This window comes from Scyliorhinus canicula, chromosome 6 (assembly GCF_902713615.1).
Source record: "Scyliorhinus canicula chromosome 6, sScyCan1.1, whole genome shotgun sequence".
In the NCBI taxonomy this organism is placed as follows: domain Eukaryota; kingdom Metazoa; phylum Chordata; class Chondrichthyes; order Carcharhiniformes; family Scyliorhinidae; genus Scyliorhinus; species Scyliorhinus canicula.
Window position 1 is genome coordinate 64,218,670 of NC_052151.1, and position 27,093 is coordinate 64,245,762.

Below are 27,093 nucleotides of genomic sequence, written 5' to 3' on the forward strand. Positions count from 1 at the left end.
AGTTGGTCGACCTCAATCTGCACTATCCCCATATCCCTTGATATCTTTAATATATATTTACATACAGACCATTTTCTGATTTTGCAAATGGGAAATCAAGACCATAAAACCTTCAATTGAAGGTATAGAAGTCCAAGAAGGATGTGCAGAATCAATATTTTGTAATGAGAATAAATGTAATGGGAAAAGTTGATGGGAGTGTGACAGAAATTGCACCGAGAAGTAAGGTTTTGTAGACAAATAATTCTATGCAAGTCAATGATTTTTGGCAAAATTTGGAAAACAGTTGGTCTCCCATGATAATTTATTTTTAAATACATTTAGAGTACCCAATTTTTATTTTTTTTACAATCAAGGGGCAATTTAACGTGGCCAATCCACCTACACTGCACATCTTTGGGTTGTGGGGGTGAAACCCACATAGACAAGGGGAGAACATGCAAACTTCACATAGACAGTGACCCAGGGCTGGGATCGAACCCGGGTCCTCCGTGCTGTAGGCAGCAGTGCTAATCACTGTGCCACCATGCCGCCCTCTCCCATGGTATTGATTAGGGTGAATTAAAGAATACACACCCTTAAATTCCTGAAGTTAAAGATTGCAAAATTTCTATTTCCAGAAGGCTAGAAATTTTAAACGACCATGTCATTCAGAATGGAGCTGCAGGTGTAGTTTTTGAGCTGCTGCCTCTCCCAATCTATGTTGAAGTTAAAATCCCCCATTAATACTATTTTGGCTTTGCAACACACTTACCTAAGTTCTGCATTCATACAGTCTAGCACTTAAGAGCTGCTACCGGCGCAGGAGGTCTATACACAACACCTGTTGCAGTTTTAGATCCTTTACTGTTTCTCAGTTCCACCCACAAGGTCCCCACAGAATGCTTCCCCTCATTATATCCTCTCCCACCAATGAATTGATTCTGTTCAATTTCTAACCAGTTAGGGTACTGCCCCCCACTCCCGCCATTTCTCTTGTCCATCCTGTAAACTTTATAATCTGGTCTCTTTAGGTTCCCAGGCCTGACCATCATGCAGCTATGTCTCCATTTAGGCAACAAAATCTTATCTTCAATTTGAATTTGTGCCTGCAGCTCATTTAATTTATTCCTTATTCTGTGCATTTGTGCGCCATGCACTCTGAGCTGTCCCTCAACAATGAAGCTTTACCCATTTATTCTATTTTCTGGTTTAATTAATATACTACTTATAGTTTTGTCACTACCTGCTGTGCCGCAGTAGGACTTCTGACTTTCTTTACTCTGACCTGTCACTTGTGACTTGTATTTGAAACTATATTGAATTCCCCAGTGGCCTCCACCTCCCTCCCAGCCGCACCCCCCCTCCCAAATTTACTAATTTAAAGTCCTTTTTACCACTTTATTTAGCTTTTCCACTAGGACACTGATCACAGACCAGTTCGGGTGGACCCTGTCCCAACGGTACAGCTCCTTTCTGGCCCAATACTGATACCAGTGCTGCACAAAATGGAACCCCTCTTTCCCGTACCAGTCATTTAGCCACGTGTTTACTTTCCTGATTTTCTTATCTCTCTGCCAATTTGCATGTGGCTCGGATAATAATCCAGAGATTATAACCCTTTAATTTTGTTCCTAATTCCTGATCATCCCTAAACAGGTCCTCTGGCTTATGTTGTTGGTCCCAGGGTGGACCACAACAACAGGATCCTCCCCCTCCCTCCAAAATCCTTTCAAGCCAGTTAGAGATATCCCTCATGCTGGCACCAGGTAAGCAACACACCATGCTTGACTTGATCCTGTTTACAAAGGATGCTATCCATACTCCTTGCCTATTCAGTCTGTCTAAATCCCTTTGAAGCCCCTTTGCATCCTCCTCATAACTTGCATCCCCACCTAGTTTTGAGTCATCAACAAACTAGGAAATTGAGAGTGGCTGGGTCCCAAGCACTGATCTTTGTGATACTCCACTAGTAAAGGAAGTGCAATAATGAGAAAGGATATTGGCTCAAAAAATCTAGATGCAGAATCTGCATGGGTGGAGATAAGAAGCAACAAAGGGGAAAACTACTGGAAGTTGGCTAATATTTAAGGAATAAATGTATGCATTGTAACAGTTATACATTCCTTTCTGGTGCAAAAAACAGGAAAAGCGGCCAAACTAGCTAACGAAAGAAATTAGGGACAGCGTTATATCCAAACAGGAGTCACATAAAGTTGCTAGAAAAGGTGGCAAATCTGAGGCTTAGGAGCAGTTTAGAACTCAGCAATGGAGACCAAGAGATTGATCAAGAGGGGGGAAATAGATTATCAGAGTAAACTTGCAAGGAACATAAAAGCGGACTGTTAAAGTTTCTAAGTGTGTTTTTTTAGTGAAGATCTCTTACAATCCAAAACAGGAGAATTTGCAATGGAGAACAAGGAAATGCCAGAGAAATTTTAAAAACTACTTTAGTTCTACCATCACAGAGGAGGCACAAATAACTTTCCAGAAATGCTAAGGAACCAATGGTCAAGTAAGAAGGAGGAATTGAAGGCAATTTTAGTAAAAACAAACGCTGGAGAAATTGATAGGACTGAAAGTCAATAGATCTGAAGGGATAATCTACATCCCAGTGTACCATTAGGTAATCATGGTGGTTAGCATTGCTGCCTACGGTGCTGAGGACCCGGGTTCAAATCCCGGCCCTGGGTCACTGTCCATGTGGAGTTTGCACATTCTCCCCGTGTCTGCGTGGGTTTCGCCCCCACAACCCAAAGATGTGCAGGTTAGGTGAATTGGCCATGCTAAATTGCCCCTTGGAAAAGATAATTAGGTACTCTTAAATTTTTTTTAAAAATAAGCTAATCATGGAAATAGTGGATGCATTGGTTGCCATCTTCCGAAATACTACAGATTCTGGAACAATCTCAGCTGTTGGAGGGTGACAAATGTAATCCTATTTCAAAAATGAGGGAGAGAGAAAATGGGGAATTAAAGACCTGTTAACAATGTCAGTAGTAGGGAAAATGGTAGTCTATAAGGATGTTTTAACAGGATACTGGATCTGAATCCCGCATCGGTTGCGCATGTGTGATCAGTGGGCCTGGAGGTGACCATGATGTGAGCTGCTGGATGCAATCGAACCCTGACGGTGATTTCACGCTGGCTGGCCAATTCTCTGGCAGCTAGCGTGAAACATGCTGAGAAAGGTTCTTCATTTGGGGATGAAGGTTGGGCTAGGAAGGCAAATGGTATGTTGGCCTTCATGGCAAGAGGATTTGAGTACAGGCGCAAAGATGTCTTAGTACAGCTGTACAGGGCCTTGGAGGGAACACACCTAGAGTATTGTGTGCAGTTTTGTATCCTTACCTAATTAGGATATACTTTACAGAGGAAGTGCAGCGAAGGTTCATCAGACTGCGTCCTAGTCCTAGGAGGAGATTGGGCTGACTAGGCCTGTTTTCTCAAGAATTTAGAAAAATGAAAGGGAATCTCACTGAAACATAACATTCTGACAGGGCTGGACCAACTGGATGGAGGGATGTTTCCTCCAACTGAGGGGTGGTCTAATGTAAGGGGGCCCAGTTTCAGGATACGGGTATGCCATTTAGGATTGAGATGAGAGATTTCTCCACTCAGAGGGTGGTGAAATTGTGGCATTCTCTGGAGGCCATGTCACTATGGGGCATAGGGAGAAAGAGGAGTAGCCATGATCACAGGAGTGGTGGAGCAGGCTTGATGTGCTAAATGACCTACTCTTGCTCCTATTTTTGATGTTCCTATGTCAGAGTCATGGAGGTTTACAGCATTGAAACAGGCCCTTCGGTTCTACGCTAGTCCCAAGTCCTATCATAGAAAGGATATTAAACTAGAAAGAATGCAGAAAAGATTTAGTAGGATGCTTACCAGGACTTAATGGTTTGAGTTATGAGGAGAGGCTGGAGCATAGGAGACTCATTTGGCTCATATCCCTCAATACCCATCTTGCCCATATAACTGTCTAAATGCTTTTTAAAAGACAAAATTGTACCTGCCTCTACTACTGTCTCTGGCATCTCATTCCAGACACCACCCTCTGTGGAAAAAATTGCTCCTCTGGACCCTTTTGTATCCCTCACCATAAACCTATGCCCTCTAGTTTTAGACTCCCCTGCCTTTGGGAAAAGATGTTGACTATGTACCTTATCTATACCCTTCATTATTTTATAGACCTCTAAGATCACCCAAAGTCTCCTATGATCCAGCCTCTCCTCATAACTCAAACCATTAAGTCCTGGTAAGCATCCTACTAAATCTTTTCTGCATTCTTTCTAGTTTAATAATATCCTTTCTATGATAGGGTGACCAGTATTCCAAGTGTGGCCTTACTATTGTCTTGTACAAGTCAACAATACATCCCAACTCCTGTATTCAATGTTCTGACCAATGAAACCAAGCATGCCGAATACCTTCTTCACCACCCTGCTTACCGGTGACTCTACTTTCAATGAGCTATGAACCTGTACTATATCTCATTGTTCTATCACTCTCCCCAACTCCTTAACATTAACTGAGTAGGTCCTGCCCCAATTCGATCTACCAGAATGCATCACCTCATATTTATCTAAATTAAACTTCACCTGCCATTCACTGGCCCAATTGATCAAGGTCCCGTTGCAATCCTAGATCACCTTCACTGTCCACTATGCCACCAATCTTGGTGTCAGTGTGCCAACCTGAGAATGGTCCATGTTTTCCAATTGCTTTCTGTCAATTCTCGATCTCTTGCTTTTTTTCTTAACCAATGGGGTTATACTTGCATTTCCTGCCTTCCAATTTGCACAAACCTCTCCAGAAGCTATAGAATATGGAAGGTGACCACCAACATAACACTTTCTCTACAGCCACTCTTTCAACACGGGGATGTGGATCATCAGATCCAGGGGCTTGATCAATTTGCAGTACCGTAAATTTCTCTAATACTATTTTTACTAACAAGATTTTTTTCAGTTCCTCATTCTTATTAATCCCTTAGTTTGCTAGTGTTCCCGACAGGTGTTTTGTATCTTCCTCAGTACAAACAGACGCCAAGTACTGTTGTTTCACTGCCATTACCTTAATTCCCATTATAAATTTGCACATCTCTGCCTGTACTGGATGCACATTGGTCTTTGCTATTTTTTTTCCTTTTTACATACCTATAGATGTTTTACTGTTTGTTTTTGCATGTCGTCTGTTTACTCTCTTTTCTCATTCTTTATCAGTTTCCTGGTTCTCCTTTACTGAATTCCAAAATGCTTTCAATCCTCCGGCTGACTACGTTTTGTGGCAATTTTATACGCCTCTGCTTTTAACCTAATGCCATCATTAACTTCTCATAAATATGAAAGCAAATGACTGCGGATGCTGGATTCTGAAACAAAAACAAAATACTGGACAATCTCAGCAGGTCTGACAGCATCTGTGGAGAGAGAAGGGAGCTAACATTTCAAGTCTGGCTGACTTGCTCTTCTGATCTAAGATCCACTCTCACTGATCTGCGGATGATGCTATCCTTTATTACCACCTAATTTTCCTGTTTGCCCTTGGAACATTCAGTTCCCAGCCTTGGTCAACCTACAGCTATGTCTCTCATCATACATATTTATTTCCATTTGTGCCGGCAATTAATCTATTTTGTTACAAATGCTGTGTGCATTCAGATAGAGTGCCTTTAATTTTGCCTTTATTATTTTTACAACCTCCAGCCTTATCTTCTGGTGCACTCTTACATTTATACACTCTGTCCCTTCCACACTCAGATTATTAATTTCCTTATTGCTACCTTGTCCTCTCTTTAATTTACCACATCTGTTTCTCACATATCCATCTTTGAGCCAAGCAGTTAACTCTCTAATCTTCGAGGGCAGCACGGTGGCCTAGTGGTTAGCACAACCGCCTCACGGCGCTGAGGTCCCAGGTTCGATCCCGGCACTGGGTCACTGTCCGTGTGGAGTTTGCACGTTCTCCCCATGTCTGCGTGGGTTTCGCCCCCACAACCCAAAAATGTGCAGAGTAGGTGGATTGGCCACGCTAAATTGCCCCTTAATTGGAAAAAATAATTGGGTAATCTAAAAAAAATTTTTAAACTCTCTAATCTTCTTAACCCTACTCCAATTTTCTCATGGCTCGGGTAGTAATCCAGAGATTATTTCTTAACTTTAAGGTACTGCTATTTAATGTAGCCCCTTGTTGCTCATACTCTTAGCAGAATCTCTTTCCTTGTCCTACCTATGTTATTGGTGAGCCACAACAACAGGATCCTCCCCTCCCACTGCAAGTTCCTCTCCAGCACAGAGCAGATGCCCAAAACCCTGGTAATGGGCAGGCAACGCTGCCGTTTGGACTCCACCACATTCCTATCAACTCCTTGGGCATGATTCTCCAGCCTCGTTACACTCGCACTCCAGTGTAACGAGGCCGGTGAATAGCGGTTTCCGATGTAACCAGCCCGCGCCCCGAGGCGAATTCGGAATCCTGCCGAGAAACCAATTATCACCACTTAAGGCCCACTTCCATGCAATTAACTAGAGTAACCCGTCATCCAACGGCCACCTGTCATTCACCGGCCTCCCCAGGAAGTGGTCACCCTGGCACAGATCAGTACTCCTTTTGACAAACATGAACCTGGCAGAAGAGCTTCTGTGGGGAGCCGAGGAGGGGATAGCAATCTATGCTCACAGGCAAAGAGACGACTGTGGGGTGGGTGGGGGTGGGGGGGGCACTGGGCTTGCCACTCAAGTGCTTGTTGTGGAGGACCCCTGCAGGGATGGGCCGCCATGGGAGGGAGGCTCTGGAGGGGAAACTAGGGGAGCAATCGTTCGCGGCACCACCGTGGATCCCACCCCATTCTGGGGACAAACCCTGCCCCTGCCCCACTGATCACCCATAACTCCCACTGACTGTTGAGGCTTCTGGCTGCGGGGCTGAAGGCTATCGTTGATAGGGAATTGGTAGTCGTGGTTAAGTGAGCAGTTAGCACATGCCAAGTGGGGTCCCATGGGTAGGCGGGCCATTGGGAGTATGTGGGAGCCATTGCCTAGCATTCCGATCACACTTTGCCTGGACGCTGTGGGAGTCAACACCACACACGCAGCAGCCAACATCCGAACTACCAGGGGATGGGACACAGCTCCTGGGACATGTCCACGCTGGAGGGTGGCCGGGTGTCATGGGAATGGGGGGGTTGTTGACTGGAGAGACAAGCAAAGGATCGGGGGTCAGCCTGCATTGCGGAAGAAAGTGACAGAAGCATTATAATGTCTGTGCAAAAAGTTGTTTCATGTGCTGTTCAATGCCCCATTTCCAAATAGTGCTGCCCTTCCCCAACCACCGGCCCCTTACCTAACCAATTCACCCTCCCCCGGTGCCCTCAGTGATGCTCTGTGTCCCCAGGACACACATCTGAGGTGGAGGCAGCCAACTTCTTACCCTGTCCATGGTCTTCACTGCCCCCCGTGGGACTCCCCTGGGGCTGGTACTGGGTGACATCCCCAGTGAGGCAGACATACTGCTGAGACCCTCAGCCATGGCCGTCACCGACTGCATGATGCGTTGGACATTTTCATTCATGCTGCCGATGTCATGCACCAGGCTCTCCGCTGCGGCCGCCACGCTAGCAGTGTTGGCCTCGGTGCCACACATTGCCGGTGCCATCTCATGCGCCCATTGCCTCTGGGACTCCTCCAATTGGCTATGGATCTGCTGGAGTGATGCTGACCTCTCCTTCTGAATATCCAGGTTGGTCCTTATCATCTCCATCAGCTACAGGTAACTCTGTTCCAGAGGTTCAGCATCAGGCTGGGACCCAGCTGGATCCAGGTATCCAGCAGACCTCCAACTGCTGTCTTGCCTTGGGGTTCCTGCCTAATGTGTCGGTTTTCAGAAAAATGTAAACGTTCCAGCCACGCATGATAATTAGATATTCAGTTCATTTTCGGACTTCAGTTCTTTTTGTTTAGTTTAAAACTGATTTAGATGGATGGACATTCTGGGTCGTTTACACTGTTTTGACAGTTTCCATTGATCTTCCATTGCTGTTCAGGTGGAAGATTGGGAGAACCCTAGCAGAAATTGTGGTGAGTCAAACGCAGGTGACACAAAATTCCGCTTATGTTGAAGTCGTCAGCCATTACCACCGGCAGAATAGCAACACCGGTAGAACGATACCTGTGGTATGCCAAATTTCAGCACTGGTAACTCCTAATTAGTCCGAATGAACATGTCCAAGCTTGTCATGCGCCAAGCAAACCGAGCGGAGTTAGCCAACCCAAGTGCAAAACCATGGCATGCTGGGATGGTCATCATTTGACAGCAATATCTCCTTCTGCAAGGATGTGAAAAGCCTGCGAGTATGCCTAAACCTGTGAGCAAGTTGTTGGTCGGAGAGAAGATGAAGTTGATGTAACAAGTGGAAAACTGGAGCATTAAGCAGAAAGTGGACATTGTGTTGGAGTGGGAGGTTCCACCATCAAGTTTGTCCTCCATTGTAAATCCCAAGGCAAACGTCTTGGAACAGTTCAACAAAAAGGCATTTTCTCCAGCAAGGAAGAGGATAAGAAAGGTTACATATCCCAATACTGAAGAAGCTCTGCTAATGTGGTGCAAGGCAGCCTGAGCAGAAAATGTACCTTTCTCCAGTCCAATCCTGCACGGAAGGAGTAGGGAATTCCATAAATTTCCAACCATCTGTGGAAAGAAATTTCTCTTGATCTCAGTATTACTTGATCAACCCCTTATCTTGAGCCTGTACCCCTATGTTCTCGTGTCCTTAGGCAGGGGACCTCTGTCTGCCCTTCGGAATCCTGTACGCTTCAATGCGATCACCTCTCAGGAATATTTGCCACTGCCTATTTATCACCATATTTTTAGTTTATTTACCCGATCAATATTAACCACCTCTCCCCTCATTCCTATGTAATTAGATTTGTTTAAATTCAAAATTCTTGTTTTGGACTCGCAAACTTAATATTGAATTCCATTATGTTATCACTTTTTCCCAGAGTAATTTTTTTACTATGGAATTGCTTATTGCACATTACTGATCTAAAATAACTTTAACCATGGAATCCTACAAACTCATCTTCTAGGACTACATTTGTCAATTTGATTCGTCCAATCCATATGAAGATTAAAACCCCCATGATTATTGCATTGCTTTTGTTACGTGCTCCAAAGATTTGCTTAATGCTCTGTCCAACAGTACAACTACTGTTAAGGGACTGATAAATTACTCCTGCATATTCTGATCTTTATTCTTAATCTCTATTCTGATCTTTTGAATGGGTTTGGAAGACTTTGTCAAAGGAGTACATCTTATAAGTGATACACACTGCTGCCACTGTGCATTGGGGGCGGAGGGAGTGAATGTTTAAATGCATGGAAGGATTGCCAAAAAAGCAGCTTTATCCTGGATGGTGGTGAGCTTTATGAGTATGGTGGACTCGTGTGGACAAGGGGAGCGTATTCCATCACACCTGTAGATGCTGGACACGCTTTGGGCAATTAGGAGGTGAGTTACTCTCCACAGAAATTTCACCCTCTGACCTGCTCTTGGAGGCACAGTATTTATATGGCTAGTCCAGTTCAGTTTCTGGTCATTGATAAGCCTCAGGATGTTGATTGGGATTCAACAATGGTAATGTCAGCGAATGTCAAGGAGAGATGGTTAGGTTCTCTTTTGTTGGGGTTGGTTATTGTTTGGCACTTGTGTGGCGTGGGTGTTACTTGCTACTCAGGGAATGAAGGGTTGTGGGGAGAAGGCAGAGAATGGGGATGACAAACATATTAGCCATGATTGACTGGAGTTGATTGGCCGATGGCCTAATTCTGCTCCTATGTCTTATGGTCTTATCAACCCAAGCCTGGATATTGTCCAGCTTTTGATTCACATTGATACGAACTGTTTTGGTATCTGAGGAGTCGCTGAACATTGTGCAATCATCAGCGAACATCCCCATTTCTGACCTAACGATGGATCCCCCAACATATGACAATACACATCGGCACAAAATTATTTATTGAGTAAACGTTTTGACCCATGACTGAGATTTACCAGTCAGCACAGCATGAGAAAGAACTTCCTGCTTGTGATAGGCATCACACCACTTTTTGTATATGGTTTCCTGTTGTGTTTGTTTACTTTCACACAGAATCTCCAAAAAGTTCATTATATATTTAAATCAGGACATATTATAGTGCAGCTCTTGGTATGTTGGGTTTTACCCCCAGGTCCCACTCAATACTTGATCTTTACATTCAAACTGGGTGTTAAGAACAGAAAGATATATCACATTGGGTTAGGAACTCTAATCAGGCAATGTATGAAAATTCCTTTCAAGGTGTACAATACCAAGATTTCAAGTCGAAGTGTAAAGAAGGAACAGTAAGAATACGAACAAATCCCCAATTTAGCAGTGCATCTTGCAAATGCTATGCAAGTTGTCATCACTAGAAACTCTCAAACAGCTACATAGCAACAAAAGGGAGAACTGTTGGTGTAGGCTCTAGTTTAATGGAGGTAGTTGTAGAGCTGAACCATCTGCTGCAAGGTGACTTGCCAGGAGCCTCTCACTCCAGGGATGGCATTACCAAGGCACCAGCCTTCTCAACTGTTGTGCTCTGTCTCTGCCAAGGCTATAATGGGGATCATCTCCAGTGACTGCAACTTTGTTATCCACTTCAAGCAAGTGGGTGAGACAATATTGGTCAGGGACTGAACTTTCACAAGGTAAATGTGGATTATTTGATCCATTTTGCTTGTTCCACCATTTTTGTTCGCAGTGACCAATTTCAATTCCCTGTCCCTTTTCTGTGTCTTTTTTGTATTTGCCTCCCAAATAAGTACATATTTCTCTTAAACACCTGAGGATTTCTGCTGATCTGGGCACTGTGTTCCACAGTCTCATAACACTTTATTTGAGGAAATATTTTCTGATTTCAGTTCTAGCCAGTTTGAACGAAACCTGAAATTCTATCCCCATTATTCAAGTGTTTAAACATTTAATTAAAGTTCCCATTTTCAGGGAATATTACCCATATTTATTTAAACCAGTTCCCTTTATCTCCTCCAGAGAGGCCCTCTTCCTTCATCAATTGCCCATAGATATCCAAGCCTAAGCGAGGTCCGCAAGGAAAGTGTCGGGAAAGTCAGAAAGCCGATGGCAATAGTGTCCTGTTTGGCACAGTTGCGAGGCACAGAGGAGGTTGTGAAGATGCTCCGTAGGCAGTTAATTGAGAAGGAAGAAATGAACGAGTGAAACAGTAATGAAAGCGAGAAGATAATTGAGCAACTCCGGGAACAGTTAGCAGCTAAGGATAAGGAAATGTAAAATGCGCACATCAATCTTGTCTAGTTCACCTTAGTAGCTTCCAGACCCAGTATGATAAAGCCTACCAAGATACACAGCGCGCAGTCCTGGTAAGAGAGGAAACAGAACATCAGGTCGCCCAGTTAACTAGCAAATGAGCAGATTTAAAAGCAGCTTTGAGAGCGCTCCACAGCTCCATTAAGGAATAAAAGCAGAGTACCGTTGACCATGCTAAATGCTGACAGAAGATAGAAAAGTTACAGTCGCTACTATCAGTACAGAATGGCTTCAGGTACACTTTTGGGCAGGATTTAGATGAGGAAGATGCTCCTGATTGGCAAGAATTAAATGAAAGCGCCCCAAAATACGTAGAGAACACGGGAAATCAAAATCGAGCCTCGCACGTCCCAAAAGGAAAAGCACCCGCAGCACCGACTGCACAGGCAGCACACACCCCCACTCACAATTCAACCCCAATGAATCCGGTTACCACACAACGCAAGTCATCAGGTCAGGATGAGCCTGATATCGTTTACACCACCCCACTATCCATAACCCAATTAAGAGACGCTTGCACGAAAATTAGTCCATTCCAGCCCACCGCAGACCCACACAGCTTCTTTGAGGAGGTGCGCCAACAAAAAGTTATGTACGGCCTAGATGAGAAAGAACATAGAACATAGAACAGTACAGCACAGAACAGGCCCTTAATGTTGTGCCGAGCCATGATCACCCTACTCAAACCCACATATCCACCCTTTACCCGTAACCCAACAACCACCCCCCCCCCCCATTAACATTACTTTTTTTTTTAGGACACTACGGGCAATTTAGCATGGCCAATCCACCTAACCCGCACATCTTTGGACTGTGGGAGGAAACCGGAGCACCCGGAGGAAACCCACGCACACAGGGGGAGGACGTGCAGACTCCACACAGACAGTGACCCAGCCGGGAATCGAACCTGGGACCCTGGAGCTGTGAAGCATTTATGCTAACCACCATGCTACCCTGCTGCCTGAAGAAGAAGTAAAGCTAATAGTTATGAGCCTTAGCCAGTCCGTAAGATCAGCTTTTCCTGAACCCCAAAATGTAGCAGGAGGAACCCTACAGGAAATGAAAACAGCCATTTTAGATGCAATCGGGTATAACAAAGGAGATCCAGTCGAGGGTTTAAATCACTGCAGGCAAAAGAAGGGAGAACATCCGACGCATTTGCTGGTCGTCTATGGATTCATTTCACGGCAGTCTACAGACAATTGAACCACGCACACCTAAATGAGGAGAACACCACTAAATGGTCCCGCACCTTAGTCTCGCATGCCACAGACGCAGGTCAAAAGGCTTGTGTAAACTACGACCCCGCAGACCACACACACAATGAAGTTTCGGTGATGAAACAACTTTTTAGAGCATGGAAACAAACCCTACACCGGCAGGCAGATTAGGATGAGATAGAAGCAAACATGCACCCACTTAGGACTAGCCAGGACCCAGCATGGATAAACAAGGGTAGACACGAGGGACAGCACCCCAGAGCACAGGCACCACAAGGTTGTTACAATTGTGGCCACATAGACATTACACTCACGACTGCCGACAAAACAGCCCGAACCAGCAACGATACCAACAACCAAACCCCCCACCTAAGAACAATGTTAGGCCCATGCATAATGTTAGCACCCCTTCAGATGACTTAGCGTTTAATTCCCTAGATTGACGGTGTTCGGACTCCCCAACTTGGGTCTGTGACACACGCTGGGATAAATCAGGCAGATCAGTAGTTACAGGCACAGTTCGGGGACATACAGTTGATTTTCTTTGGGACACAGGAGGATCCCGCACCACTTTAAACTCCTCCACCATGTTTCAACAGGACAAATGGCCCATCACATGCACCATCACCCTGAGTCGATTCACCGGCCACATGCAGCAAGGATATATTACAGCTCCCGTACCCATTCAGATAGCGAACATTAGCACCAGACACCCTGTCGTTTTAGTTGACTTACCTTAAACCGCAGAGCACATTTTAGGCATTGACTTCATGAGCTCCCATAACCTATCATTTGACCCAGTAAACAAATGTGTATGGCGAATGGCTAAAACAGCTAGGGCTCCCACTACACTCACAGTAGGGGATTATGAAAACAGGATTTTCTCAGTAGGGGACTATTGGTTTAATCCACAATTAGTGCAGACCAGACGATTAGAGAGGTCCTCATAAAACACAAAGCTTCATTCGCACAACACAAACACGATTGTGGGAAGATCCCAGATACGGTAAAGATTTCAGATCCCGATTCAAAGCCGCAAAAGCAATATGGTTTCCCACAGCAAGCCGAGGGTGAGATTTCGAAAGTTAGTAACAGTTTGTCAGACCAAGGAGTTATTCGATCTGTAGCATCCACAAATAATGCCCCAATATGGCCCGTAAAAAAGCCCGATAGTTCATGGCGGCAAACCCCTTTAACAGCCCCCACTGTTGCCTCGTGTCCCGAGACCATGCTCAAACAGGGAGTACAGGCAAAATATTTCACAGTGCTGGACATCAGCAATGGCTTTTGGTCTATCCCACTAAACAGGGCCTCTCAGTATAAATTTGCATTTACATTTCAAGGGCAGCAGTACACGTGGACATGCCTCCCACAAGGATTCCATAACTCCCCCTCCATTTTCCACTGACAACTGGCCAATGGACTTTCTAAATTTTCCCGACCCGAATATAATATGTCGACGATCTGTTCTTGCAAACGGACACAAAAGAAGAACACGTAGAGCTCTTATCTGAATCTCTAGGCCTACTGCGATCAATCGGATGTAAGGTAAACCCAAAAAGGCCCAGACTTTAAAGAAAAAGATTCTTTATTTAGGCACCATTATCACCTACGGGAAGAGAGAAATTGAGCAAAAATGGATCGAGTCCATCGTTAAATTGCCCCTGCCCCAAAATGTCACTGCACTCCGGTCATTCCTAGGTTTGGTAGGTTATTGCAGAAATTATATAGATGATTTTGCCACCAAAGCAGCCCACTCTCAGAGCTCCTTAAAAAGAACGCCCCATGGGAATGGCTTCCACAGCACACAGGCACCATTGATGATTTAAAATGCACCCTAGGCACAACCCCTACTTTACAAGTTCCAGACCCAGACCTGCCTATTAAAAGTAGCAACCACCGACCCAACCCTATCAGCAGTGCTCCTGCAAGAATGACACAATCACTTAGGACCTGTAGCCTATGCCTCAAGAGTATTAGACCCTGTAGAGTAAGGATTCTCTGCCTGCAAGCAGCACTTGCTTGCAGTCTTTTGGGCAGTACAGTATTTTGCGTACATCACAGGCCTCAACCCAGTAACGATCTTGACTGAGCACACCCCCACGCAACTATTACTAGACGGTAGATTAAAGGATGGTTTAGTCAGCCAAATCAGAGCAGCTCGCTGCACATTACTGTTACGTTAAACCGCACCAAGACCAAACATTTCTGGCTGATAATCTCCAATACGCAGGGACCTCACATGAGTGCCAGATCATAGCAGCCCAAGACCACACAGGACCCTTTATCCCAAAGTCGCTGCACCCCCGAGCAGGCAGTAAGACACAGGATTCCCAAACCACAGGGAATACTTAAAAAATTTATGTGGACGATTCCTCCACAATCGAAAATGGAATTAGAATTACTGGTTGTGGAATTTACGTGGACGACGCACAGGGACGCCCGTCAGAAGAAATCTCTTTAAAATTGCCCGGCCACCTAGGTTCACAAGCAGCAGAACTCGCAGCCATAGCCTATGTAATTCAGCACCCCGACTCTTTTCCAACTCCCGCAGATATACACTCCGACAGCCTGTGTGTGTGCAATAGCTTAACAGAATTCCTGCCCCTGGGGGAATCTCGATGTTTCAGCCGATGGAAAACCCCCACCCTCTGCCCCGTTGTTAAAGCACATTCTCAAGACAGCCTCAGATCGCACAAACGGTATCATTAAAGTAAGAAGCCATTATCGATCCTCCCCACACGGTAATATAAAGGCAGAAGCCTTAGCCAAAGCAGGATCACGCCATGGTCACTTCTGGCAGTCACCCGAAAGTGAACTGATACACTCAGTCCAGGTTTCCCAGACCAATATTGAGGATCTATCTCAAGCCCAAAAAGCAGACCACACCCTCAAACAGGTTTTAGACGGCAACTTCCCAGCCCCCTTTGATTAATGTAGGGACGCACTGACTGTACAGGATGGCATAGTTTTAAAAAACGGAATTTATGTGGACACTCCCAGGATGGAAACCAGCTCATTTACCAATTTCATGATGGACACGGACATCAGGGGATAGACAATACCATTGCCCATTTAAGACCTTTGTGTTGGTGGCCCGATTTAAAAAGCGATGTAACCCATTATGTAGAGAATTGCCTTATCTGCGCTCAGAACAATCCTGAACGTTACTCAAAGAAAGGATAAGTACATCACACCCGACCTGTGAATGGCCCTTGGACAAATTTGCAAATCGATTACATTGGCCCCTTCCCCCTTGCAGAAACGGTTTCAAATATGTGCTGGTTACAATCAACACCTTTACTAAATGGGTAGAAGCATTTCCCTCAGGGACAAACGCAGCAAAGGCCACCGCTAAGATTTTGCCCCAACAGATATTCACATGCTGGGGTCTCCCCCCGCAGCATTGAGTCAGACCAAGGTTCCCACTTCACCGGCAGAGGCATGTAAAATGTTTTAACAATTTTTGGGATCAGGCAGAAATTCCATATGGCATATCACCCCCAATCCAGCGGCATTGTCAAGAGAATGAATCGAACTTTAAAAGCTACCATTAGGAAGATGGTGCAAGAGGACAATACCACCTGGGACACAGTCCTCCCATTTGCTCTCATGTTTATTCGGAACACAGGTTCCAGTTCCACAGGTTCCACCCCCCACACTCTCAGGACCGGACGGCCTATGAAGGGTATTGAATATTTATTAGGCCTCGAATTGGCTAGCCCTACAGTAACCGCCATCATCCACGAAAAAGCAGTCCAACAGGTTACAGATAACATTAAAGTGGCACAACTCGCTGCAGCTGGCCGATTAGGCGCTAGAAAGAAGCAGAGTAAAGTCTGCTTTGACAAAACCATCCACCCCATAGAGTACACAGTCGGTCAGCAAGTAATGGTCTCACTTTACAACCCCAGTTCTTTCCTCTCCCCAAATTTGCAGGACCCAACTTCATTTCCGACGAAGTGAGCCCCTCCGTGTACAAGATAATGTACCCCAACGGTAAAACTGGTTGGTTCCACATTAACCAACTCAAAGTCTACGGATCCCAATGTAGCCACTCCCACCACATCTCTCTGGCAATAGGAGACGATTATGCCCCGCCCATCCACAACCTAGTCCAACCCCTACGCCAACCCTCCCTCAGCCATGCTGGCATTTATCCCTTGTCCACGCCCACAGACCCGAACTTGTGTCCGCCCACAGGTACGGACTTTCACCTTGAACTTGACTCCGACGACAGCGAGAGCCTCCCGGATTTGATTACTATCCCTGAACACTGGCGCCATCTCTCTGCCCCCAGTCACCCCAGCCCTTGGAGCCACGGCTTAGACATCTTTGACCCCCTATATGCCCTCCCTCAGCCACCGCCACAGCCACCACCAACCACAGTAACTTGCCCTCCACTCCCACTGCCCTTACAACTCACAAACAAGCTCCTCTTTGGCTCCGCAACAACTCTTGCAGACTAGTAAGGCACAACGATTCAGATTATCCTACGGCCCACGCGGCCAACGCACAGAAACGGCAGACACGAGTCTGGCAACCGGGAGATGGTGATGATTCAGATACTGACTCTCGTTTCAGTGATGCTTTTACAACGCTGTTTGGTAGAGAACCCTGAGGTGTCCAGATGATGAGAAAGAGACACCGCCTCAGTATTAAGGTGTCCAAAAGTCTTATGGAGCCTGCCCAACTTTTTCCTTCTTTTTTCTACTACATGGGTTTAGTTCATGTCAGCCGACACAAAATTATTCTTCTGATTCCAGGGTACGATGCCCTATATCAGTTAAAGGCACAAGTTTATTGAGAAACAGATCACTGTTCTCCCAGTCTTTATGACAAGTTTCCACACGACTACAAACTTTTACCATCCACTCCGGGCACCCAGGTACGGAGTAACGGCACTGATCCCCGCCCTACCTGAGGACCCCAAATGCATCTGGTCAATTAAGCTCAGGGAGTGGAGTAACGGCACTAACCCCCGCCCTACCCGGGGATTCCACCCATTCTTATCCCGCAGCGGCCCACACGCACCTCATGTTCCCATCACTTCATACACTCTGCTGTACTCTGCGTTGCCTTTGGCAGGCCTTAGTTCACCTTCTCTACTCTCCCTTTGGTTGTAGTATAAAGAATGCATTTTGCCACATTCCGTACGCTCGCCCCTTCTTTCCTTTACCTTCCGCAACCTCCTGGTCGCTCCCCACCTGCCGTTTACATATATGACACAATTGGTTGCTATACACACTGCTACACGTGAACTACCTCTGAACCCTGGTACAAAACTATAAAACTGGCCGCCCTGAAATTCGGTTGGTTAAGATAAGCCTCAACCACCACTGGTTGTAAGTAAAGAAAAGACTGGTCGAAGAAATTGTCCGCCCTCTCCCTGCATCGACCACAAGCTGCGAGAGTCTCTGTATTTTAAACATTTGCATTTCTTGTCTCTCCAAAATTGTATTTAAACAAAAAATAAGGGAGTCACACATGGTGACAATCATAACGGGTCATTGGAGTAAGGAGAGAAAGACTAATAAAACAAGATATTAACCAAAGATAATAACAGATACTATGCTTGCAACCCCCCCCAGGATTACACGGAAAACAGAAAACACAGGATGAAGCACGGACAGCTGACATGCGTTTGGATCATCGCTGGACTTCTGCAACTGCGCACGCAACGGATTGTTTTAACAAACCCCACACCAGCCCGGGCACTACATCACACATAAAGCCAGATATCGAAACCCCCACCTGGTGCGAAAACATTGCCAAATGGAACCCCCTTTCATACATAGTAGAGGCCCTTCGAGTAATTGCAATAATCTGCAGTGTCATTCAGACACTCCGACTCCATCAATGGCAAGCAAAAGCCTCCAGCTCCCCGATATATACAGTCCCATCCCCCTTCTTTGGAATTCAACAAAATTGAACTCATGTACCAATCGCTGCTAAAAAATAAACCACGTACCTCTTTAACTTTATTAGGATTAATTAGAAATGTGATGCTGCTGTTTTAAATTTTGTACTGTATATAAGCTTTTTGATATTCACCAGCAGCATGAGAGTAGCTTAGATAGTGTTGGCTAGAGATCAACTGTGCAGCTAAATTAAATGTTTTATCGTGACCTGAATTAGCGTGACCGTTAGAGATGAATTAATTTATGGATGTATCAATGGAATATTAGGTAAATGTCCCAAACCATAAGATAGAGTAGATTAGAACCTTGCCTTGACCAAGGGTGACAGGTCCACCAAGGATGAACAGGGATCCACAGTGTGATCCACCACGCTTCGTGTTCAGGATCAAGAGGACAGAATGTAGCCATCTAAGATGGTCACCTGCAAAGGACCATGGGAATTATGGCCAAGCCAGGACTCAGACAGATACAGAGCCTATGTCTATCTGAAATGAAAAAATGAAAAATGAAAATTGCTTATTGTCACGAGTAGGCTTCAATGAAGTTACTGTGAAAAGCCCCTAGTCGCCACATTCCGGCGCCTGTTCAGGGATGCTGGCGCCGGAATGTGGCGAAATACAGGTAACCAGGCCTGATCGAAACCCCCGCTCGTTTGCATTTTAATGGTCCATTTCTCAGGACACTAGAACTCCAATCAAGCAACCGGTATAGCCACAGACTGATCGGCGCCACTCCCTGTGGTAGTCACTACTGTTGTATATATATCGCATATCAGGTGTATTATGGGAAGGCTCCTTGCTGGCTCCGCCCAGTAGGCAGAGTATAAATGTGTGGGCTCTCCAAGCTGCAGCCATTTCGGCAGCAGCTGCGGGAGGCTACACATCTCTGTGTAATAAAGCCTCGATTACACTCTACTCTCGTCGCATCGTAATTGATAGTGCAACAATTTATTACGCAGAGGTTTTACAACGATGGATCTCCGCATAAAGCCTGATCGCCTGCAGCTGCACCCTCAAGCAGACAACACCAAGCCGGCCTTCGCACATTGGCTAGCTTGCTTCGAGGCATACATCGGATCTGCGGCAGAACCACCCTCAGAGGCACAGAAGCTCCAGATCCTGTACACGCGGCTGAGCTCCGATATCTTTCCCCTCATTTGGGACGCGCCTACCTACGCTGAGGCCATGGTGCTACTGAAGGAGAACTACACTCAGCAGACCAACAAAATCTACGCCAGGCACACCCTGTCCACGCGGCATCAACTCCCCGGTGAGTCTGTGGAAGATTTCTGGCATGCCCTGCACGCCCTGGCAAGGGACTGCGATTGCCAGGCCGTTTCGGCCATTGAACATTCTGAGCTTTCGTTACGGGCAAAGGGTCATCGTACATCCTTCAGCACCTCTTAGAAGGGTCTAGTCTCAACCTCGCGGCGACCAAGAAACTCACAATCTCACTCACAGTCGCCCCCCGCAATGTACAGGCGACCGCCCGCGCCAACCCCATGCCTGCGCCGCGCGGCAGCCAACCAACCCCGAGGGACCCAAGTGCTATTTCTGCGGAAAGACAAAGCACCCCGGCAGCGCTGCCCGCTCGATCGCCGCTGTAACCAGACCCATTGTCCCTGCACACCCCACGTGCGACCCGTGGGCGCCACCATCTTCCTCGCCTCAGACCATGTGCGGCCCGCGGGCGCCGCCACCTTTAATGCTGCCCGCACATGGGTGCCGCCATATTCTCCGCCTCAGGGCCCCTGCTCGTCGGGCACCTCATCGGGCCGCTCATCACCTGCAACTGTCGCCAACCAGCCAGGGTCCTTCCAACACTATGGGCAGCACGGTAGCATGGTGGTTAGCATAAATGCTTCACAGCTCCAGGGTCCCAGGTTCGATTCCCGGCTGGGTCACTTTCTGTGCGGAGTCTGCACGTCCTCCCCGTGTGTGCGTGGGTTTCCTCCGGGTGCTCCGGTTTCCTCCCACAGTCCAAAGATGTGCGAGTTAGGTGGATTGGCCATGCTAAATTGCCCGTAGTGTCCTAAAAAGTAAGGTTAGGGGGGGGGTTGTTAGGTTACGGGTATAGGGTGGATACGTGGGTTTGAGTAGGGCGATCATTGCTCGGCACAACATCGAGGGCCGAAGGGCCTGTTCTGTGCTGTACTGTTCTATGTTAACACCAGTCGTGTATCGCCTCCATCACAATCGACCAGTCCCGACCGCACAACCATGCGACCACGTCGACAACAGTGAAGCTCGATGGGCACAAGACATCATGCCTTCTGGACTCCGGGAGCACTGAGAGCTTCATCAGGTTTGAGGGCTGATTCCATGGTAGTTTTTTTAAGTCGATTAAATTGATGCGACCATCAATTCACTCAAGGGCACGAGTAGAAGTAAATTGTGGCTTTAATCGACTTACAACTGAGCCTGCCTGCGACTAGCTGAACTGAAGGCAGGCTCGCAAGACCGCAGCACTTTATACTTCTGGTTGTGGGAGGAGCCATGGGCAGAGACATGGGCGGAGCCAAGGGCGGAGCCCTGAAAATGCTCCTCATCTCCCCCTGTGGCAGAGCCGCACAACGGCTCACAGATGGAGCCCACAGGGACACAGTGTGAATTTATATTATACATTCACCACATTCACCCCTTGTTAAAAAATCAAGTCCAGCGGGGGTGACGGGTCTATAAGTTGAGGCGGTCCGGTACTCGAATCGTTCGCTGGGACCGGCGGAGCACCGGGGTTGCAGCCGCTTCGGATGGCTGTGGGCAGATGTTCGGTGTGAATCCGAGGGTGGATTCTGGGGCTGGTTAGTTCCTAGCTTCGTTCCTGACCGGTGTGACGGGTGAAAGGGGGCGCAGGAAACCTGTAGGCGTGGGGGCGCAGGGCGTGGGGGGTCGGCTGGGGTGTGGTGTGAGGGCTACCTCGGCAGTAGTGGTGGATCCTGCAGGCGCCCGGTCCCGGAGGGAAACGGTGTCCTTTTGGCCGTCGGGGTGCTCGATAAATGCGTAGTGGGGGCTTGAATGTAGTAGTAGGACCATTTCTACCAGCGGGTCTGTTTTATGTGTCCGGGCGTGCTTCCGGAGGAGAACCGGGCCTGGTGTCCTCAACCAGGATGGAAGCGAGGCTCCCGTGGTAGTGCCCCTAGGGAAAACAAATAATTGCTCGTGAGGAGTCTGATTAGTGGCCGTACACAGGAGGGACCTAATTGCATGGAGCGTGTCGGGGAGGACCTCCTGCCAGTGGGAGGTCGGGAGATTCCTGGACCGTAGGGTCAGTAGGACGGTCTTCCAGACCGTCGCGTTCTCCCTCTCCACCTGCCCGTTCCCCCTGGGGTTATAGCTGATAGTCCTGCTCAAGGCGATGCCCTTGTCGAGCAGGTACTGACGCAGCTCGTCACTCATGAAGGACGAACCCCTGTCGCTGTGTACGTAGCTGGGGAAACCGACCAGGGTGAAGACACTGTGCAGGGCTCTGATGACGGTATGGGAGGTCTTATCGGGGCATGGGATGGCAAACGGGAAGCGAGAGAATTCATCTATGATGTTAAGGAAGTACACATTACGGTTGGTCGAAGGGAGGGGCCCTTTGAAATCGATACTCAGTTGTTCAAAGGGCAGGGATGCCTTTACCAGGTGGGCCTTGTCTGGTCTATAGAAGTGCGGTTTACACTCCGCGCAGATCGGGCAATCCCTGGTGATGGCTTTTACCTCCTCGGTGGAGAAAGGCAGATTGCGGGCCTTGATGTAGTGGGCGAGCCGGGTGGGTGACCCCCGGGTGGCAGAGGTCATTGTGGATAGCCTGTAAACGGTTGTCTTGCACGCTGGCGCATGTGCCGCGGGACAGGGCATCTGGGGGCTCATTGAGCTTCCCCGGGCGGTATACGATATCATAATTATAGGTGGAGAGGTCGATCCTCCACCTCAAGATTTTGTCATTTTTAATTTTGCCCCACTGCGAGTTATCGAACATGAAGGCAACCGATCTCTGGTCGGTGATGAGGGTAAACCTCCTACCTGCGAGGTTGTGCCTCCAGTGCCGGACGGCTTCCACAATGGTTTGAGCTTCTTTTTCGACTGAGGAGTGTCGGAGTTCCGAAGCGGAGAGGATTCTGGAGAAGAAACCTGGTTCAGAGTGGCAGCGAGAGCGACATCTGAAGCGTCGCTCTCCACTTGAAAGGGAACGGATTGATCTACCGCCCGCATGGCGGCTTTGGTAATGTCCTCTTTAATGCAGTTGAAGGCCTGGCAGGCCTCGACTGACAGTAGAAAGAGTGTGGTCTTAAATAGATGGCGGGCTTTGTCCGCATACTGGGGGACCCACTGGGCGTAGTAGGAGAAAAATCCAAGGCACCTCTTGAGGGCCCTGGAACAGTGAGGGAGAGGGAGTTGTAAGAGGAGCATACGGTCCGGGTCGGGGCCCTAGGACCCCGTTTTCCATGACGTAGCCGAGGATGGTTAGTCTGGTTGTGCGGAAAACGCATTTCTCCTTATTGTATGTGAGGTTGAGTTTTTGGGCGGTTTGGAGAAATCGGTGGAGGTGGTCATTGTGGTCCTGCTGGTCGTGGCTGCAGATGGTGATTTTGTCCAAGTACGGAAACGTGGCCCGCACTGGTCCACCATTCGATCCATTGCTCGCTGGAACACCGAGGCCCCATTCGTAACGCCAAAGGGGACCCGGAGGAAATGGAAGAGGCGGCCGTATGCCTCGAACGCCGTGTAGTGGCGGTCCTCCGGGCGGATTGGGAGCTGGTGGTATGCAGACTTCAGATCCATCGTGGAGAAGATGCGGTACTGGGCGATCTGATTGACCATGTCTGCAATCCGGGGGAGGGGGTACGCATCGAGGTGCGTGAACCGGTTAATGGTCTGGCTGTAATCAACCACCATCCGGAACTTTTCCCCGGTCTTGACCACCACCACCTGAGCTCTCCAGGGGCTATTACTGGCCTCGGCTCTAATAAATACCCTGTCCTGCAGGCTATACCTCCTGCTGCGAATGGCCACGGGTTTGCAGTTAGCGGTGAGGATAGCGAAGAGTGGAGGGGGGTCGATTTTTCGAGTTGCTAAACTGCATATAGTGAGAGGGGGCAGGGGTCCGCCGAAGCTGAGTGTTAGGCTCCTGAGGTTACACTGAAAATCGAGTCCGAGTAGGAGAGGGGTGCAGAGGTCTGGGAGGACATACAATTGGAAGTTGGACTAGTTGGCGGCCTGTATCGTTAGTGTCGCAACCGTGCGCCCTTGTATCTGGACTGAGTGCGACCCCGAGGCGAGGGAGATATTTTGCTGTGCTGGAAATATCGAGAGCGAGCAGCGTCTTACCAGGTCTGGATGAACGAAGCTCTCGGTGCTCCCGGAGTCGAAGAGGCACGGTGTCTTGTATCCGTTGACTTGAACGGACATCATGGAGCTTCTGAGGTGCTTTGGCCACGACTGGTCCAGAGTGACTGCGTTGAGTTGCGGGTAGTTGGTGGCTTGATCAGCGGTGCTGGAGCGGCCCCGTGATGACTGTCCGCGGAGGTCGTAGTCGTCGATTTGCATATCGGGTGATGGCCAAGATGGCGGCCCCTGTTGACCACACGTGGCAGGCAACGAGGAAGATGGCATCTAAGATGGCCATCCCCATTGATCGCACGTGGCGGGTGGCGAGGAAGATGGCGCCCAAGATGGCGCCCCATGAATTGCACATGGCCGGCCACGTGGGGGAGTATTGCCAAGATGGCGGCCCCCATGAGTCGCACATGTCGTGCGGAGGTGGAGTCGGCAGACATGCTGCCACATTGCGGGGTCTGCGGGCCTGTGACTTGGAGGGGCGATTGTTCTGGATAGCGTTTGAGTTTGAGGATTTGGTTTAAGCCAGGCATACCTTTGCAAAGTGCCCTTTCCGTCCGCAGCTGCTGCAGGTCGCATTGCAGGCCGGGCAGTGCTGCCGTGGGTGTTGGGGCTGGCCGCAAAAGGGGCACGATGGCGCTCCGTGGTGGGCGGGTGTCCGCGCGGCGCAGGCCTGGGGTAGTCTCTGGTCGGAGGTCCATGATGGGGTCGCGTGGTCGGCTGGGAACGAGTTTAAACTTTGAAAAGTGACCTCCAACGAGGTTGCTAGCATTACTGTGTCCTCCAGGTTCTGGGCCCCTTTTCTGAGGAGACGCTGGCGCACGTAATTGGACCGGACCCCTGCAACATACACATCTCGGACGGCGAGTTCCATGTGCTGGGAGGCTGTCACAGCCTGGAAGTTACATTCCCGTGCTAGAGCTATTAGGTCGCGCAGGTAGTCTTCTAGCGACTGCAGGGCGCTGGCGGCGGGTAGTAAAAATATGCCGCGCGTAAATTTCATTTACGGGCCACACGCACAGGCGGTCGAGTATCGCGAGGGCCTCGGTGTACGAGTCGGTACTATCAAGTTGAGTTCAAATGCGATGGCTCACTCGTGCTTGTAGAAGACTGAGTTTCTGTTCTTCAGTAACAGCGGAGGTAGTCGACGCAGCCAGGTAGGCCTTTAAGCACCAAAGCCAATGCAGAAATATTTCCTTCTCTTCTGCAGCCTGTGGATCGAGTTCCAGTCGATCAGGTTTGAGGGCTGATTCCATGGTAGTTTTTTTAAGTCGATTAAATTGATGCGACCATCAATTCACTCAAGGATATGAGTAGAAGTAAACTGTGGCTTTAATCGACTTACAACTGAGCCTGCCTGCTCCAGCAACTCGGCAGCAGCGTCAATGCTCCAGCACCTCGGCAGCAGGGTAAATGCTCCAGCACCTTGGCAGCAGCATCAATGCTCCAGTACCTCGGCAGCAGCATCAATGCTCCAGCACCTCGGCAGCAGCATCAATGCTCCAGCACCTCGGCAGCAGGGTCAATGCTCCAGCACCTCGGCAGCAGCATCAATGCTCCAGCACCTCGGCAGCAGCATCAATGCTCCAGCACCTCGGCAGCAGCATCAATGCTCCAGCACCTCGGCAGCAGCATCAATGCTCCAGCACCTCGGCAGCAGCATCAATGCTCCAGCACCTCGGCAGCAGCATCAATGCTCCCGCACCTCGGCAGCAGCGTCAATGCTCCCGCACCTCGGCAGCAGCGTCAATGCTCCAGCACCTCGGCAGCAGCATCAATGCTCCAGCACCTCGGCAGCAGGGTCAATGCTCCAGCATCTCGGCAGCAACATCAATGCTCCAGCACCTCGGCAGCAGCATCAATGCTCCAGCACCTCGGCAGCAGCATCAATGCTCCAGCACCTCGGCAGCAACACCAATGCTCCAGCCCCTCGGCAGCAGCATCAATGCTCCAGCACCTCGGCAGCAGCATCAATGCTCCAGCACCTCGGCAGCAGCATCAATGCTCCAGCCCCTCGGCAGCAGCATCAATGCTCCAGCACCTCGGCAGCAGCATCAATACTCCAGCACCTCGGCAGCAGCATCAATGCTCCAGCACCTCGGCAGCAGGGTCAATGCACCAGCACCTCGGCAGCAGCATCAATGCTCCAGCACCTCGGCAGCAGCATCAATGCTCCAGCACCTCGGCAGCAGCATCAATGCTCCAGCACCTCGGCAGCAGCATCAATGCTCCAGCACCTCGTCATCAGCATCAATGCTCCAGCACCTCGGCAGCGGGGTCAATGCTCCAGCACCTCGGCAGCAGCATCAATGCTCCAGCACCTCGGCAGCATCAATGCTCCAGCACCTCGGCAGCAGCATCAATGCTCCAGCACCTTGGCAGCAGGGTCAATGCTCCAGCACCTCGGCAGCAGCATCAATGCTCCAGCACCTCGGCAGCAGCATCAATGCTCCAGCACCTCGGCAGCAGCATCAATGCTCCAGCACCTCGGCAGCAGCATCAATGCTCCAGCACCTCGGCAGCAGCATCAATGCTCCAGCACCTCGGCAGCAGCATCAATGCTCCAGCACCTCGGCAGCAGCATCAATGCTCCAGCATCTCGGCAGCAGCATCAATGCTCCAGCACCTCGGCAGCAGCATCAATGCTCCAGCACCTCGGCAGCAGCATCAATGCTCCAGCACCTCGGCAGCAGCATCAATGCTCCAGCACCTCGGCAGCAGCATCAATGCTCCAGCACCTCGGCAGCAGCATCAATGCTCCAGCACCTTGGCAGCAGCATCAATGCTCCAGCACCTCGGCAGCAGCATCAATGCTCCAGCACCTCGGCAGCAGCATCAATGCTCCCGCACCTCGGCAGCAGGGTCAATGCTCCCGCACCTCGGCAGCAGCGTCAATGCTCCAGCACCTCAGCAGCAGCATCAATGCTCCAGCATCTCGGCAGCAGCATCAATGCTCCAGCACCTCGGCAGCAGGGTCAATGCTCCAGCACCTCGGCAGCAGCATCAATGCTCCAGCACCTCGGCAGCAGCATCAATGCTCCAGCACCTCGGCAGCAGGGTCAATGCTCCAGCACCTCGGCAGCAGGGTCAATGCTCCAGCACCTCGGCAGCAGCATCAATGCTCCAGCACCTCGGCAGCAGCATCAATGCTCCAGCACCTCGGCAGCAGCATCAATGCTCCAGCACCTCGGCAGCAGGGTCAATGCTCCAGCACCTCGGCAGCAGCATCAATGCTCCAGCACCTCGGCAGCAACATCAATGCTCCAGCATCTCGGCAGCAGCATCA

General features: G+C 48.9%; 1 protein-coding gene across 3 annotated transcripts in view; it reads right to left on the reverse strand.

Annotated features, from left to right (window-relative positions):
• slc2a12 (solute carrier family 2 member 12) overlaps positions 1–27,093 on the reverse strand; it is a 133,649-nt gene that overhangs the window by 3,016 nt on the left and 103,540 nt on the right. The window contains exon 7 of one of the 3 annotated variants that reach the window (XM_038799384.1): positions 5,278–5,353. The exons of the other annotated variants lie outside the window; for them this stretch is intronic. Within the exon in view, the coding sequence (XP_038655312.1) occupies positions 5,316–5,353 (38 nt within the window). The 3' untranslated portion in view covers positions 5,278–5,315. Of the gene's footprint in view, positions 1–5,277; positions 5,354–27,093 lie in introns of those variants that run through there. 3 annotated transcript variants of the gene reach the window in all.